This window comes from Gouania willdenowi, chromosome 18, assembly GCF_900634775.1.
Source record: "Gouania willdenowi chromosome 18, fGouWil2.1, whole genome shotgun sequence".
Lineage (NCBI taxonomy): Eukaryota > Metazoa > Chordata > Actinopteri > Blenniiformes > Gobiesocidae > Gouania > Gouania willdenowi.
In genome coordinates this window covers 13,676,381-13,693,571 of record NC_041061.1, presented here as the reverse complement: position 1 = coordinate 13,693,571, position 17,191 = coordinate 13,676,381, and the positions used below count along the sequence as shown (strand labels likewise).

At 34.9% G+C, this 17,191-nt stretch overlaps 1 protein-coding gene across 3 annotated transcripts in view; it reads left to right on the top strand.

Moving 5' to 3' along the window:
- Positions 1 to 17,191, top strand: part of usp53a (ubiquitin specific peptidase 53a) — a 45,322-nt gene that overhangs the window by 17,262 nt on the left and 10,869 nt on the right. For all 3 annotated transcript variants that reach the window (XM_028474565.1, XM_028474563.1, XM_028474564.1), the window contains exons 5-12: positions 1,444 to 1,554; positions 3,605 to 3,687; positions 4,299 to 4,389; positions 5,724 to 5,870; positions 7,667 to 7,816; positions 10,670 to 10,838; positions 13,177 to 13,302; positions 14,984 to 15,130. In XM_028474565.1, the coding sequence (XP_028330366.1) occupies positions 1,444 to 1,554; positions 3,605 to 3,687; positions 4,299 to 4,389; positions 5,724 to 5,870; positions 7,667 to 7,816; positions 10,670 to 10,838; positions 13,177 to 13,302; positions 14,984 to 15,130 (1,024 nt within the window). The remainder of the gene's footprint in view (positions 1 to 1,443; positions 1,555 to 3,604; positions 3,688 to 4,298; positions 4,390 to 5,723; positions 5,871 to 7,666; positions 7,817 to 10,669; positions 10,839 to 13,176; positions 13,303 to 14,983; positions 15,131 to 17,191) is intronic.

Here is a 17,191-nt window from a genome sequence, read left to right as displayed (position 1 = left end):
CAGTTTTTTAACAGGGTGTGTTTTCTGAAATGTGCTTTAGCAGGTTCTAGGTGTTGTTTCTGGAATATCACTGGAACGTTCATGTTAAACTCTTGTTCTTAAGCTGTTTGTTTTGTTTGCATTCAAACAAGTCTCTCTTTAAAGAATGACTTGTTTGAGACCCCATTTGTTTTCACAGACTTCCTTTCCAGCGAGGTTAGATAAATATACAGTGAAATATTACAACTGAACAACGATAAAACAGTACAATTATGACATATTATCGTCTAGGAAACAAAAGAGACGAGGTTAACGTTTACCCTGAGAAAACTACTTTATATCTTTCTGGTCGTTATTTAAAATTATATATGTGTGTGTGTGTGTGTGTGTGTGTATAAAAAAGGATTATTTAATCTTCTACTATCAGCAATATTCCTGAAGAGAATATTATTTAATTTAATTTTGTTTGTCATGTGTGGTTTTAAATTGCAGCCTATAGTTATAACAGGTCTAGGTTTGTTGATGCACTTTTGTAAATATGGATTACTATTTAATTTTTTTTATTAGTCTCCAGACTTTGTTACAAGTCTTTTTGTATCATAGACGGACAACAGCACTTCCACATTGAATAATTACATGCTTATTCATTTATTTTTTATTTTTTAATTATATAATTCTAATTCTGTTTATTTACTGTATTTTTAATTTAAATATCAGTATGCTGTGTTTTTTATTTATTTAGTACATTTTGTTCTCTCTCTCTCTCTCTCTCTCTCTCCCCTATATATATATATATAATTTTTGTTTGATTTTAAAGTTATCTATTGCTTTGTTTGACTATTTGTTGCTATTATTCCTACTATTACTATAATTGCTACTGTTATTATTGACAGTTTTCTTTTATTTTGGTTTATCCCTGACCTGATTCTGTTGTTTCTTTGTTGTTGTTTTTTTTTATGCACATAATTACTGCACCAATTGTAGAAAACTAATTGGGTGCTAAAAATGTCTAAAGTGTTTTGAAAAAAAAAATTACATGTTTTCTGCCGATTTAACAGTAACTTTCTTAGTGTCAGATTGAAGTCTATGTGCTAAAGTTTCTCCTTTTTATGGAGAGCTTTAACTCTTCATCTAACACAGATCTCTGCCCTTGAACCGTTCACCATGTAATGCATCTGCTGCAGTTTTTTAGCTGGTGGAAAATTTATGTGAGGAGTTACCCAATGTCAGATTAACAGGCTGTGAAGAAGAGCCTGGAAACCCTTTGCTGGCCTTTTAATATTTTATCAACTCACAACAAGCACAGCAAACAGAGGATAAAGTAATATACTTTATTTTTATTTGCAACATAACTCTTAACGTGTTGTTTAATGGTCTGAAATGCACTTGTTTCTGTCGCTTTGTGATTGAGGTGGAACTATTTACTTTGATACCGGTTTCCTGTCTCTTCTTTTTCCAACACAGGAGAATATTTTGGACAGGATCCACCGGCACATTGTGCCTGAAGAAACCGACGCTTGTACTTCCAAAAACTGCATCACACATCAAAAGTTTGCCATGACGCTCTATGAGCAGGTACGTTTGTTTATTTTGTGTTTATCATATCTGTTTGCTCAGCAATCTAAGACTGTAAAGTGTGAACATCCACTGACGGAATTAACACCCACACTTGTACTTGTGTACGTGCACCCAGACAGGAACATGAATCAATCACTGTCTGAGACCATAGTAATCTAATCCGTCATGTTACGATGCTAGGGGTCGCCCTCAGTGGAATATTGAGTGTGTTTCGTGGTCACATTCCACAGCGCAGCAGTAGCAGAATTGGATAGATGACACATGGTCTACACATAAATTACCCACCCAGTCTGATGGTTAACACTTACCAACTGTGTGTCTTTAAATCCTGATAATAAACCTTTTAAGGACAGTCAGTGGATTTAGACCCTACTTCTGTAGTCAAGGTCTAAATCAGGGGTTCTCAACCATGGGGTCGAGAGACACTGGGAGGACGTCGCCAGATGCAATGACAGAATATTTTTTGAAACAATTTGAGCCAATTTTTTTTTTACATATTTTAACCATTTTTCTGCAACTACACCAAACTTGTCATATTTTAAGCTATTTTCATCACTTTTTTGTTGCATTACTCCCATTTCTGCCACTTTTCCATCAAATTTAAAAGCCTTTTCTGCACATTCTTTCCACTTTCAAGACATTTTCGTCACTTATAAACCCTTTCCATCACTTTCCCCACCTAACGTTGCATGTGTCAACCCATAATTGTCACTTTTAACCTCTTTTCACCATATTTCAAGCTTATTTTTGGCAATTTAACCAACATGCCCATTATTTGCCAGTTTAAAGTAATTGTTCCTACTTTTTTCTGCCACTTTTAAGCCAATATTGACACTTTGAACACTTTTTACCACTTTTTCTGTATGTTTTTGGCCACTCTAACTTTTGACCACTTTCTATGGTTTTTAAAATCTATTTTACCACTTTTTCCACCATTTTTGGTCACTTTTTAACCCATTTTATTTCTAATTAAAACAAAGATTTACATCTTTAAGATGACTACCTGTTCCATCTCTAAACTTTGATAATAAACCTTGAGATAAACCTTTTAAGGACACTCAGTGGATTTAGAGCTAACTTCCATTCAGCCATGCTAGCATATAATACAAGGTGTAAATGTAGGGTGAAAAAGAGGACACTTGGGCCAACCACAGCATTTACTCAAATTACTCTTCTATAATATTTTTTGGTTACAAGGTGGATTAAAAATAAAAAGGCCATAAGATTTAAAATGCATTTTTCTCTTTTAGGACTGCATGATTATGGCCAAAATGATAATCACGATTATTTTGATCAATATTATAATCACAATTATATATCATGTTAGGGGAGGTTTTTATTACACTAGTTTTAAACAAACTATGTGTACAGTTTACAGTGCAAAATGAAGCTTTAGATAAGAATTATACAACAAATAATAATTAAAAAATTAACCTAAGACTTTAAAATGTACCAAAGGTGATGAAGTGATGGGGTCCAGACCAGATGATGGAAACATTTTTGAGTTTCTCCCAGTGGCTCCTTCATGTTCACATCCCCTTCTGAACCTCCATGGAGGGTTTATCATCCAGGAGGATCTTCTTGCTGATATTTTTTCAATTAAATCCAACAGTATTTGGTCTCTTTCAATCCATCTTTGACCTTAATCTCTCTTCTTTTTTCTTCGTGTGTGATGATTTTGTCACAACTAAGTGGCATCTTTAATGATTCTATCACATGTGAATAAAATTGACATGATGGCTGTAAAAAGCTACTCATTAGCTTTCAGAAACTGCTGGGATTTATCAGATAGAGCAAATATTTGCAGAGTTACGGTGATTTAAATTAACATGTTCCCCTAGATGCGTTCAGGGACATGTGGTCACCCAAGTAAATGACGATTGCAGAAGTTGGAGAGATTGATTAATTAAAAGGGAAAAATGCTCTTTGGCAGTTCACAGGTGTGTTAAAATGTGAACGGTTACTAAAAACTAGTTTTTGGTGGTGTTGCATGCTAAAGTTTTTGATGCAGTCAAACTTTTGCTCACCCACTGTCTCCTGTCCACAGTACGTGTGCCGTAGCTGTGGGGCATCTTCTGACCCACTGCCGTTTACAGAGCTGGTGCATTATGTCACCACCACTGCACTCCAGTAAGTTAGCTTCTATTTTGCAGCAACGTTATGCTCCCAAGAATTATTTTATTTTATTTTTTTTGCTTTTTAAAAGTGACTTACATTACCTTTCACAGCTATTTTGTTTTTAATTTATTTTTTTTGTTTGTTTGTTTGTTTTAATTCCAGCAAGTTTGTTTTGTCATCTTTTTGAATGATATGTTAAGGTTTCATTTATTTTTTTTATTTTTTTCAGAAGTTTACTTTGATCTCTTGACACGTTTCGGCTGCTGATCTGCAGTGTTCCTCAGAGGCGTCTGCTGATCGCTTTGATGTGTCCTTACAAGTTGTTACTGTCCCTCGTCCTGGTGGATGATGTTGAAGCCCCACTTTTCCTGATGTTGATGGGTTCCTTGATCCAGCGTTTGCATCCATTGCCCGCCGTCACAATTATTGTTGCATTAGTCCGAGTCCATGACACATCAAAGTGACCAGCAGACGCCTCTGCAGTTCAGCAGCCAAACCATGTCAGGAGATCAAAGTAAACCTCCTGAAAAAAAAAAAAAAAAAAATGTATCATTTTTTTTGTTTATTTTTGCTACTTTGCTTTTCTTTGACCCTGCTAATGATGCCTTTTTTTGTCTTCTTAGTCAACAGATTCGTCAACGTAGACACAAAGATGAGACTTTTGGGGACCTCTTACAAGCAGCACGTACAATTGGTGATCAACAGAACTGTCCCGTAAGAACCCAATAAAAGTTGTCCAATTTTTCTCTTGAAGCTGCTGGAGATGATAATGTTGTTATCAGATAAAGACATAGTGTAGGCCTCATAAAGCAACACATCAAAGATTTTCCTGGGGGGGGGGGTGAAAAAAAAGGTGTAAACGGTTGAAATTCCTGCTCGGTCTTATTGACATTGTTTGAAAAGTTTTGCACATTGCATAATTTTACTTCATTCCTACCATTATTTCTTGTGTTTGCTCCCAAAAACACAGCCAAAATTTATGCTTTCACAGACTGAAAGTTGTGGCAAAACAATAGTAGATGTTTATTTTAGGAAGGGAAAGATCCTGATCCGGCCATAAATGAATGTGATATCATAAAGAACACCTGTAGAAACAAACTGGAACAAAAATTGTGTCAAGCCCATTTTCTCCTCCTTGTCTGGCCAAGAAGCATAAGAAATCATGAAAAAAATGAAGTAAAAACACTTCTATGCATCCGTCTACAGGGTTCCACATCCCGACAATGTAAATAACCAGAGTGCATATAACAATGGAGATCAAAACAACCTTTCAAGCAGCAATATCAAGCTTGTACAGCTTTTTATCAAGCAAATGATCTTCAATTTCATAGGCTATTTGTTATTACTACACTATGGCGGCTATGTTTGAAATGACATACTAACGTACTACTCATACTAAGTTTGATGTCAAAATGAGTGTGTAGTCATATTAGACAGGATGAAAGGAGTACATGAGAAATACCCAGATGTATACTATTTTGGTAGGCACATTAGTCATACTCCACCGCCCCATGATGCATTGCGATGGGAGCATAAAATCGTAATGGGACCGGTGGTTTTTTAACGCTTTTGTAAATCGGGCTCTTGTTTTGAAGTTAACCAGAGGCTTTGTCAGTAGCACACAGGTGGGTCTCCGAAAATTTCGGAAATGCTGGAATGAAATGCGTATATGCTTGTTTTATGGATCAAATGACCATGTATTGATATTCTACTTGGTCACTTTCTCGCTTAAAATGCTTTCAGAACTTTTAATGGTGGAGAATTAACAAATATATTTAGCCTCAGTGTGATTCAGGTTTTTGTCATCGTAGGTTCGAAATTCACCTTGAGAAACTCGGAAGTATACTGCATTGGGAATACTTATCATCGTCGGTCATCCTTATCACATCACTTACATAGTATATAGTAGACAGTATACACTCATTGAGTTTGTAGTGTATAGTACGGCGTGTGGCATTTTGAACACAGCCACAGTCTTTCCAGCAGCTTTAAGTCCACTTTGAGTACTTATTATGATCATTCCTAATGGATTGTTCTCATTGTTTTAGAGCAACTGTGGGCAAAGAATTAAGATCAGACGAGTTCTGATGAACTCCCCTGAAATCGTCACCATTGGCTTTGGCTGGGACTCTGACCAGTCGGACCTCACTGAGGACGTGATCCGCTCACTCGGACCTCATCTCAGCCTCTCTACGGTGAGCATCTTTGGGAAGCTTAAACAAATTCTACGGGTTGATGAGAATTCATTTGAATGATGCAAATCTCCTCTCCTATTTAGAATGCTTCTCTTGCTGTTATAGAGCTACTTTTATTTTGAGGCAGTAAAACGAGTGAGAAATAAAACGAGGGGATTTATTTGTCTGTAAGTCAGGAATGTTGCGTAAGCAGTCGACGCCCAGTGCCCTGTTGGGCAGCACGACGGATCAAAAAGCCCCCGCTGGCATTGGTCAGCCCTTTAATAAAAAAAAAAAGCCCCTCCCAAGTGTTTATTTTTTTTTTGTTTCATAGTATAAATAAACATCTGGGCTGAAACACACGGAAACAAGGACAATAAATCCTGAGATTTTTTTTAACACATTCTTAATCACAATTGTTCACAGATGTAGGATCAGCACCAGTATTTGAAATTCTTGTTTCCCTGTTACAGCTAACGCAAACCCCAACGACACTATACTGTATATATCAGTTTTAGTTGAATTCCCATCAGTCCAGTGTGTGGTTGTGGCTAAACACGCACCAATCAATGTGTGTAGGCCAGGCCAGAACATGCCTGTTTTACACGCCACACGTTACATAACTCTGTGGAGTTAATGGGACCGTCTATTTCACAGCTCCCTCTTGTGCTTTTTCAAAGTATATGAGCAGAAGAACTGGTGACATCTACCCTTTTACTGTGCTTTACTCAAAAGGCATTGATCTATTAAGGAGTATTTCATATTTAGGTGTTAAAAGTAATCTACCAACAATGTTTTCTTTGGGAAAATATATGGAGAAATATTGTGAATGGGCTTTGCCAGAAGACAAAAGTTAATCTCTAAAAGTCTCTTCTTTATCATGTTACCCAATAGGAACTCTGTGGGATTCTTTAGCAAAGATATGTCTGTTGAGATAGTTTAACCACACTTTTCTATGTTGATTGTCAGCTTTATTTCCTGCATCATCACTCTTAAGCTCTAAGACAGAGTCATATTATGTCATGTCATGTTATCTTGTCAGCATTTAGAATAATGACCAATCTGAGCATTAATACAGGTTTTTGTTGTTGTTTTGTATATTAATTATCATTTTCTGTGAGTTTGGCATATTGATTGTTATTTTGTTTGTTTCTGTCTTCATTTTGTTCATTTTTGTTGTTGATTTGTACATTTTTCTGTTATTTATGTTGTGTTTTTTGAGTAATTTTGATTATTTAGGGAATTTTTTTGTGTATTTTTGGACTTATTTTGTGCACAAAATTAGCCCAAAGGCCCACAGTTAAACATGTTTGCGCTAAGAGTCAGACACAGGTGTAAAACTCATTTCATTTCAGGGGGCCAAATAAGAAACAGTTTATCTTAAAGTGGGCCACAGATTTTTAGGTGTGAAAATAAGTAAGGTAGTCATTATTGTGCTCTAGTTTGCACTTCCACGATTAAATAAATTATAAAATATGTAAGGCACCCGTAATATTTATTTTTTGATTATGTTATAAGCTTTTTTTAATGTAGTTTGCAGCGATTTTATGGAATCATTTGATAAAAATTGACAGTTCTTTTAACAATTTGAGATTAAAAATGACTGCCATCATGTGATATATGTAAGCGTGAGAGAAATGTAAGCCCTACTAATATTGTAGAGTTTCATTGAATTTGTGAATCATTTTTGAGATACCTACAACTAAATTAGTTGGTAATTTAGAGTTTGACACATGTGCCCTAAGAGCTACTGATGTATTTTACCATGTGCTGATGTTCATGAATACTTTTTATACTGTTTTTGTGTGTGGGTGCAGCTTTTCTACAGGGTGACGGACGAGCATGCCAAAAAGGGAGAGCTGCTTCTGGTGGGGATGATCTGCTACTCCAGCCAACACTACTGTGCCTTCGCCTTCCACACCAAATCCTCCAAATGGGTCTTCTTTGATGACGCAACAGTGAAAGAGGTGAGGGGGTTATGTGCGCTTAATGCAGGTCAAATTAGTAGCTGCTCACTTTTGGTTCCGAATGTCCACACAATCAAGTGTAGGGTAACTACACTTGAACTGTTTGTCAGGTTTTTTTTTTTTTTTTTTTTTTTTTTTTCTTATGTCATGTTATTATCCATCCATTTTCAGACCCGCTTGTTCCTGTTTTTCAGGGTCACGGGATAGTTAGTAATTAGATATCATTTCATTAAAATTCAACCTTAAAGACACATTCCATCAAGTTATTCACAACAATATGAGAGTACGTGTTAAAAGTGCAAAGTGTATTGACGGTTCATATCCATAAAATCCATAAAAACAAAAAATATTAAAATAAACACAAAATAAAAAATATAAAATTACAATATATATATAAATAAATTAACGATACAAAAACTCAAAGTCCATAAAAATGAAAAATCCTACAAAGACAAAAAAAAAATCACAAAATTAAAAACAAAATATATGTAACACTCACAAAATCCATAAAAAACTAAGAAATTATAAAAAGAAAAAAACAACAATAAATAATATATTAAATGTTTTTTTATTTAAAAAAAAAAAAAAAAAATCCTAGAATTTCACTTCAAATGGTGAAATAAATCCCTAACTCTTACACAAATCTTACTCAAAATCCATATAAAACCAAAATGAGAAAAAAGCTCATTAAGTCCATAAAAACAAAATGAAATTGCACCACACATGGTGAAATAAATCCCTAGCCTAGATCTTACTCACAACAACACGAGAGTACATGTTAAAAGTATAAAAGTTTATTGACCGTCTATATTTGACTTGGTTTGGTTGGAGTGGTTTGCCATTCATTTACGGTGATGCACTACTTTATATAATCTAATAATATCCAAGCTGATCAAACAGCTTCTGTTAGAAGAAGCCGCACAGAGTTTATTTATTGTTCAATAAAGCTCACATTGATTGCACTTCATGAGCCCTAATTGTGTTGAAAAATCAGCCAGATTGCAAAACTATTTCCATTGCAAAAGCCAAAATCTGTAATAATAACAAATAAATAAAAAATACAACCTTTGCAATTTCTCACAAGTAGCAAAGTTGCTGAGTAGCAAGTAAACGCTTTGCACCAAAATCTCTGTATCCATCCATTCTTCCTGCTTTACTGTTAGATGTATATTTTGTGTTAATGCACACGTGAAAATTACTTTTGTCTTGTATGCACTGCCTGCTCAGCCCTATATTAATTTATCAGCAGCTTGTGCTGTGTGTGCAACCTCCTCTCTACTGAGACACAAGAACTACGCTACTCACTTCCTGCCAAGTCTCCTTTTCAATCAGATTTTAGTGATTCCCCAAGTTTGAGACTGAAAATGCTCACTGCACTGAGGGATGTGTGAGCCTAAAAGTGACTTTTCTAATCTATGCAAACAATATTTTATTAAGACTTCTGAACCGTCCCTGCATGGCAGTTATTATTATTATTATTATTATTATTATTATTTCATTGTTATGTACAATAAGACACGTATTGGGCTCAGATTTATCTTTCTCTAACCAGGTCATTTAACGCATTAAAAACCTGTTTGAAAAACTTGGCCATTTAGTTGATTTCTAAGAAACCTCAGTAATGTGTAAAGGGTTCAGTTTAAAATATTGTTGAATAATAAATGAGTAAATGATAATAAATCTCCTCCATGAAGTCCCATCTTACCGTGATAAGAGCAGTATCGAGTATAAAATACAAAAAAAACCCTCATAAAATCCTCCCAAAAAACTCTCCAACAAAATCTAAGAAGAAAGGAAAAAAGGGGAGAACATTTAAATAAAACTGCTCACTAAAAAGAAAAAAACCCCAAAAATAACAGATACAAATCCAAAACTATGACTAAAAAATTTAAATGAACAAAAACTCACAAAATCCAAAGAAAAACAAAAAAAAAAAAAAAATACACAAATTGAAAAATATTAAAATTACTAAAAAGGTATACTGTATATAAAAAAACTAAATGACAAAAAAACAAAGACAAAAAACAAAATAAATCACAAAATTTAAAAATAGAAAATATAAAAAGATCTCAAAATATAAAGATAAAAAAACAACAAAAACTCCCAAAATCCTCCCAAAAAAACCAACAAAATCTAAAAAGAAAGAAGAAAAAGGAGAAAACATTTAAAGAAAAAATCTCACAAAATACAAAAATATTTAAAAAAAGAAAAAAACCCAAAATGACTAAAATAACAATAAAAACTCACATTTACAAAGCCAAAACAAAAATAAATATATATATATATATATATATATATATATATATATATATATATATATATATATATAAAATACACAAAATAAAAAATAAAAAAACACAAAAAACAAGAAGAAAAACAACAAATAATAAGAATATACTATATTATGTTACAATATATATTTTTCCTTAAACTCAGTATTTGCTTGGTGCTTAAAATCACACATACAGTATGTTAGCCTGCAGCCTGCTTTTGTGGTGGCATGCTGTTCTCACACACTGCTTAGTTAATGTTATTGTGTGACTGGGCCTCTGTGTTACAAACAGACACAAATCCAGACAATTTGTAAGTAAAAACTGTAAGATCATTGTAAAAGCAGATGGGATTCATTTGCTTTGTCATATTGTGGAGCCCTAAAGCTCTTTTCTTTGGTTCTGATCGTTTAGAAAAATGTGTCATGACAATTTTGTGAAGGAAATCACTGATTTAGCTTTTTACATTTTATTATACAATTCAGTTTGATTACCTTTTACTAATCAGAGACAGTTTGCTTTGGTGACTCTTTATGCATTTTATCCTTTGAGTCTGAATCATTTAACTTTTTGATTTCTGTAGATTGGCAGTCGATGGAAAGACGTGGTCAGTAAATGTATCAAAGGCCATTTCCAGCCTCTACTCCTTTTTTACTCAAACCCTGATGGGACTGCGATCACAACAGACGAGGCTTCTAAACCAAACAGTAGCCAGTCCCAGTCCAAAGCTCCGGTTAATGGAGATACTAAAGGTACCATTTGAAATTCCTTGCACATGAATGACTTGTTTCTTTTGCATGATGTTATGGATTTATGGTTGTATGGGCAGGGAATGAAACAAATGCCAGTGGAGGACATTTATACCCATTTCTTGAGCCCACAAATGGGTTGCAGCAAAGGGTGTAAGAAAAAATCGATTCTGCAATATATCGCAATATTTCACCGCGGGATTATCGTATCTATCATAAAAAAAAGATTCAAATTGATGTTTTTTAACAAAAAAACACATTGAATTGCGCTGAATATGTATCGCACTTAAACGCCCGGTTAATAGCTTGCAGTTGCATATCTTTTGACATTCAGTCATTGTACACCATGACACGATAACTGACCTTATTTAGTTTTATAGAAAGGAAGGTAAAGATGACTAACCTGTCTGGTGTTATAGAAATTAATCGGTGAAATTAATTTGAAAACGTTTCTTAATTAAGATGGTAAAGATGAATGTAAAAACATGTATTTTTCAGTAAACACACACATCTTATATCTTTATATGATAAGCTGAAAGAATGTTCTACTTGTTAAGGGTTTTTGTAGAGAACACATTTTAAGAAGGGGTTTGCTATCGTATGTTACCATAAATCAATTAAGGATGAATAAAAGAATAATACAAGGCCAAATGTCTAAAAGTTTTTGTGGATAAAAATGACATGTTTCCAATTTAAATGCTCATCTGCTATTAAGGGTGTAAGAAAAAATAAATTCTGCAATATATTGTGATATTTCACCGTGCAATTATTGTATCGATCCAATTTTAATCATGATTTTTAACGAAAAAATATATATATATTTAATTATGCTAACATATGCATAGCACGTTAGTTGATTGCACTTTATTTTCATAAAACATTCTGGGTACTTTAAATGATGTACAGTATGTGGTTATTAATATTATTGTTTTAAGAACTTTACAGAATCTGTTGTAGAAGCAAAAGTTAAACTTTTTTTGTTTGAAGGTTGGATGTACAAAGAGGTGTACATACTCTGTACTATGTAGTGTTATAAAGTGGTATATTTGCGGGTGCAAAGTAAAATGGCGTGTGCAATTTCCCTGGTTTAGTTCTATGGGACATGCGCATGTTAATGTTTGTTGTTTTTTTTACTCATTTTTATATTTTTGTCTTTTGGTGTATTTTTCTGGAATGTATGTTTTTTGGAGTCATTATGTGTGTTTTTGTATCTTTCTGTTGTCTTTTTGTGCTTTTTGTTGTATAATTATGTTTTTTGTTGCCATTGTAGTGTGATTCTGGAGCCATTTTGTGTATTTTTGTATCTTCTTTGGTGTAGTTTTGTGCATTTCTGTTGTCATTTTGTGTATTTTTTGTATAAATATTTAGTTTTGTGTATTTTGGGTTATTTTCATTTTTTTGTTGTTGTTTGGTGTATTTTTCTGTAATGTATGTTTTTTGGAGTCATTTTGTGTGGTTTTTTGAGCCTTTTTGTATATTTTTGTGCATTTCTGTTGTCGTTTTGTGTACTTTTTTGTATCAGTATTGTTTAGTTTTTTGTTTTATTTTACTCAATTAGTATATTCTTATTTTAAATAACGCACGCACGCAGAACTTCCTTGCTTTTATAGAGAGATTGCAGTATCTCGCGATGTATAGTCTATTGTATGCACACCCCTAGTTGCAACACAATAGTCTTCCTATTAACTGTAAAACACTTGTGCTCAATTTTAATGCTTGACCTCTGAAATTGTATTCACAAATATTTCAAAGTCAGTCCAATAAAGCAGTTGTTTATTTGTATTTCTGAATATAGTCTGACATCATCAGCATAGCTTAGCACATAAAGCTTTTGCCCTTGAAATTGAATTAACACCTGCCTATGTAGGTTAAAGTGTATTAGTGTACCTTTACAGTGACACTTCCCTCTGCTGCTTCAGTGGAAAGAAAAAAATGAAATTTTTATATTGAAAGACACTATAAAAGGGCACTAAATTATGCGGCAAGCCTTTTTTTGCCAGAAAAAAAAGAGAAATATCTCTGCTGTTGGGATTAAACATCCCTGGATTTGAGTGATTGGTGAGGATTTTATCCTCTCTAAAGATCCTCCTCCAACCGTCCATGCTGGCCATGTCCCAGGTCCAAGCTGCAGCAGCCGCTCTCTGCCCATCAGAGCTGACAGGAAGCCTAAAACTCCATCAAACTCATAGTTGTGGATTTTTTTTTCCTTTCTTAAATTTTGTTTCCGGTTTGAGTATTTACTAACATGCAACTTGTATTAGCTATAACTGCCACAGAAAAAACAATATAAATGATTATTAAAAATCTCTTATTTGCTCTTCTGCCTGGTTTGGAATCACAGCGCCTAAGAAGTTGGAGCTTACTCGAGAAAATCTCAACGCCCTCTTAGGCCAAGAGCTTTTCAAACAGAAATCTTCTTCCACCATCAGTCGGGGAACAGTTCAAACCAGTGGTGGACGCGGACCAGGTAAAGCTGAGAAACCAGTGTGTACAATAATGTATGTATAAGATGTGTTTGCATTCATGTTGCATTGGAGGAAAAAAAACATCTCTAATTAAATACACTTTGTGTATTTGTGGACATTGTGTTTGGAGGAAATTGATCAGTTTTTAGGATTGTTAAGTTATTTTATTGATAATTCCATGACTCTTTAGAGTTTACACAGAGCTACTTTAGTTCATATTGAAGTCCAAGCCGGAAGACGAGTTTTTAATCGTGTAGATAAAGTTGTGAGGAAGAGGAAATTCTTTGATGTGGTGATTAAAGTTATGGATGTCTTTGAGCACTTTGGAGCTTTAAAATGGTTCATAAAGCTGTGGCATTTTGGAGGACGGGCTGCGATCGCAGCTTGTGAAATGCCAGGACATGCCCACAGCTTTCAGCAGCAGCAAAGCATATTTAAATCATAATGTTATTATCACTGAAGAGTGACTCACAGCCTAATATATTTTATTTCTATTTTTTTTAGGGGGAAATGTGCTTTTATTCCCCCTCAATTTATATATTCCTTTAGGGGAAATGTTAGCTTTTTCTTAATTTTTGATATTTTTTTGTGGGAAAATGTGCTTTTTCCCCCCTTTATTTTATTTATTCCTTTTTCTGGTGGGATGATGTCTTTTCTTTATTTTTAGAATTTATTTAGGGTAAAAATGTACTTTTTAAAACATTTTTTGGGTAAAAATGTGCTTCTTCTTTCTTCGTATGTTTTGGGTGAAAATATATTTATTTTTTTGGTAGGAACGTGTGTTGTCTTTTCTTTATTTTTAGTTTTTTATAGGGTAAAAATGGGCTTTTTAAAATATTTTTTTAGGATAAAAATGTGCTTTTTCTTTATTATTGTTCTTTTTCGGGTGAAAAAGTTTCTTTTTTTTCGTTTTATGTTTTTTAGGGGGGAAATTATATATTTTTTCCCTTATTTATATATTTTTTTTGGGGGGGGGGGGGGGGGAATTTGCTTCTTCTTTTTTTTTGAAGGGAAAATTTGCTTTTTCTTTATTTTAATTTTTGTTTATGGGAAAGAATTTGCTTTTTCTTCATTTTTATATTTTCCAAGGGAAGTGTGCTTTTTTCCTCTTTATTTTTTTATTTTTTTGTGGGAAAATGTCCCTTTTTTCTCTTTATTTGTATGTTTTTAGTGGAAAAATTGTGCTTTTTCTTTATTTTCATATTTCTTAAAGGGAAAATTTAGCTTTTTCTTCTTTATTTTTACATTGTTGTAGGAGTTACATTGTTCTTTTTCAAACTGCTGTTTGATGCAGCAGCATTTTTTGTTTCTGAGGAACAAATTTCATGTTTCCTCCCTGCTGCTTATTCTTCTGTTGTAGTGTGCACATCAGCACAATGGTACCCTGAAAAACTCACCTTAGCAGCTGTTCTGGGCCTGTGGAGGGGGGTTTTGGGGACGAATCGCACAAAAGGAGCAACAAGAAGAAGAAATGTAGCAACAACAAAGATGTATTTTGTACAATGTGGTGAAAATAACTTTCATAGTATAGTGTATGGTGGAAATCCCCACCTGATTCAGCAAACAATGTTTTCCTCCAAAGGTTACCAGTAATGATAAACTGCCTGTGCAAATCTTGATTCTCAATGGGGTGGAAAAAAAAATGTTGTTTACCTGACATCTTTTTTTTTTGTTCTTTTCCAGTAAAAACTGGCACCACTGTTCCTAAAAGTCACCACAGGGACTTTTCTCGAGAAGGTGCGCACAAAGCAGAGGAGGGGCGGGGGATGCATCCATCCCGAAGAGAGGTGGATCGGAGCGGTCACCGGAGAGCAGAGGCACGCTACAGAGGTTGGTTGCATTCAATTGGAGTCTATGGAAGTTTGATGGCATGATTGGCACCACACACACACACACACACACACACACACACACACACACACACACACACACACACACACACACACACACACACACACACACACACACACACACGAGAATTGTCAGATGTTATGGTACAAAAGGCCAGGCCTCTGCTTTTCCAGTGCTTACGTAACTCTCACTTTGGGAGCAATGTGTCAGAATAGAGATTAGGTTCTGACGTTTGTTTGAGTCTGCCTTGACCCCCCCCCTCTCTCTCTCTTTCTCTCTCTCTCTCGCTCTCTCGCTCTCTCTCTCTCTTGCTCTCTCTGCTACTGATTCATTTTTCTGTGGTCTATATAACATAAACCAGGGGTTCTCAACCTTGGGGTTGGGATCACATTTGTTGTCCCAAAACACTGGTAGGGGGTCGCCAGATGCCTTTAAGAAACTAATCATATATATACTGTATATATATATATATTTTTTTTAACAATTTTTTATTCTTTTTCTGCAACTTCACCAAACATGCCATATTTTAACCCATATTCATCTCTTTTTCTTGCCATATTTTTGCTCCTTTTAATGCATTTTAGTGACGTTACTCACATTTCTGCACATTTTTTTTCCACTTTCAAGACATTTTCGGCACTTATAAACCCTTTCCACCACTTTTCCCTGCACCTGTTGTCACATATGTTGACCCATTATCACTTTTAACCTCTTTTCATGATATTTCATGTTCATTTTGCCATTTTATCCACATTCACAATAGTTAATCTCTACCTACTCTCTATAACCTACTTTTACCCCCATTTCTGCCACTTTAAAGTCAATATTGACACTTTAAACCCTTTTTACCCCTTTTTCTGTCCGTTTTTGACCACTCTGATTTGCAACTTTTAACCAATTTCGGTGGTTTTTGCTGACTTGATGGATGGGCCCCAAAAGCTCTCCCCTTTATTCCCTCTTATAGATGGCCCTGTCTCCACATGACTGATCTTCAATGTTCATATTCAGGTACAGTGGGGGCCCCTGTGTCCCTGGCACCTTTTTTTTGGGTGGTCGCGGGCTGAAAAGGTTCAGAACCACTGACACAAACTATTTTTTTCTCAAAGGTTTAAAGTCTAGCTGTAAATACATTTTACCCATTTTTCCAACTCCAAATTTTGTGTAATTTGTTTAATTTAATCAGTGTGTGCAATGCTCTATTAGTGTATCATTACCTTCTGTTAAATACCGGTAAGGAGTTTAGCAGCAGCGTCTAATCCTTAGCTCAGCTGCAGTAGCACGTGTTGGCACAGCTTTTATCATAAAGAAATGCAGCGTTCTGACACAGGCCGGTGTCATCGTTTTGATGAATGACAACGCAGGATGGGATCCTTGAGGTAACATAAGTAGTATAAATCAGGAACAGCGCACTAAAGGAAAGCTTCAGCAACTTTCCTGCCTACGTGAATGATGAGGTGAACCCGGGGAGCTTCAAAACGATCTCTCCCGCTATTGATTTAGGAAGATATTCTCCCAAAATGATCCACTGCCTTGTGTACCATTGACAATCTGGAGCTGGCAGCAGAAAGTATTTTTGGCTTAGTAAATGCACGTATGTGATGATGCATAGATGTTTAAAAATGATTTAAGCCCATCCCATAGTCAGCAGAATCTGGAGCAGTAGGGAGCACATCTCCAGTTGTTTTATTTACAAGGAGTGACACTGTTATGTGCTCCTAAATCCACTTTTTGTACACTCAATGGCATCATCAAGGCCGACTGGATTTTCAGTTTTGAAACCTTAAATCTTACACAAAGCACATAACCACTGATGAATGACAAACTTCTTTTTTTTTTTCTTTTACAGAAAGATCAGAAGCTAATAGGACAAATCTAGGTCTCACTGTCTTAAAAAAAGAAAAGAGTATTAGTCCTTCAATGAGTACATACCTGCACGGGTGTCTGCACATGTGGTGGTGACCTTCTGTGTAGCACACACTCCATGGCAGGAATATCACCACCCACCCACTGTCATTGGCACCGTTCTTTAATCTACACAAG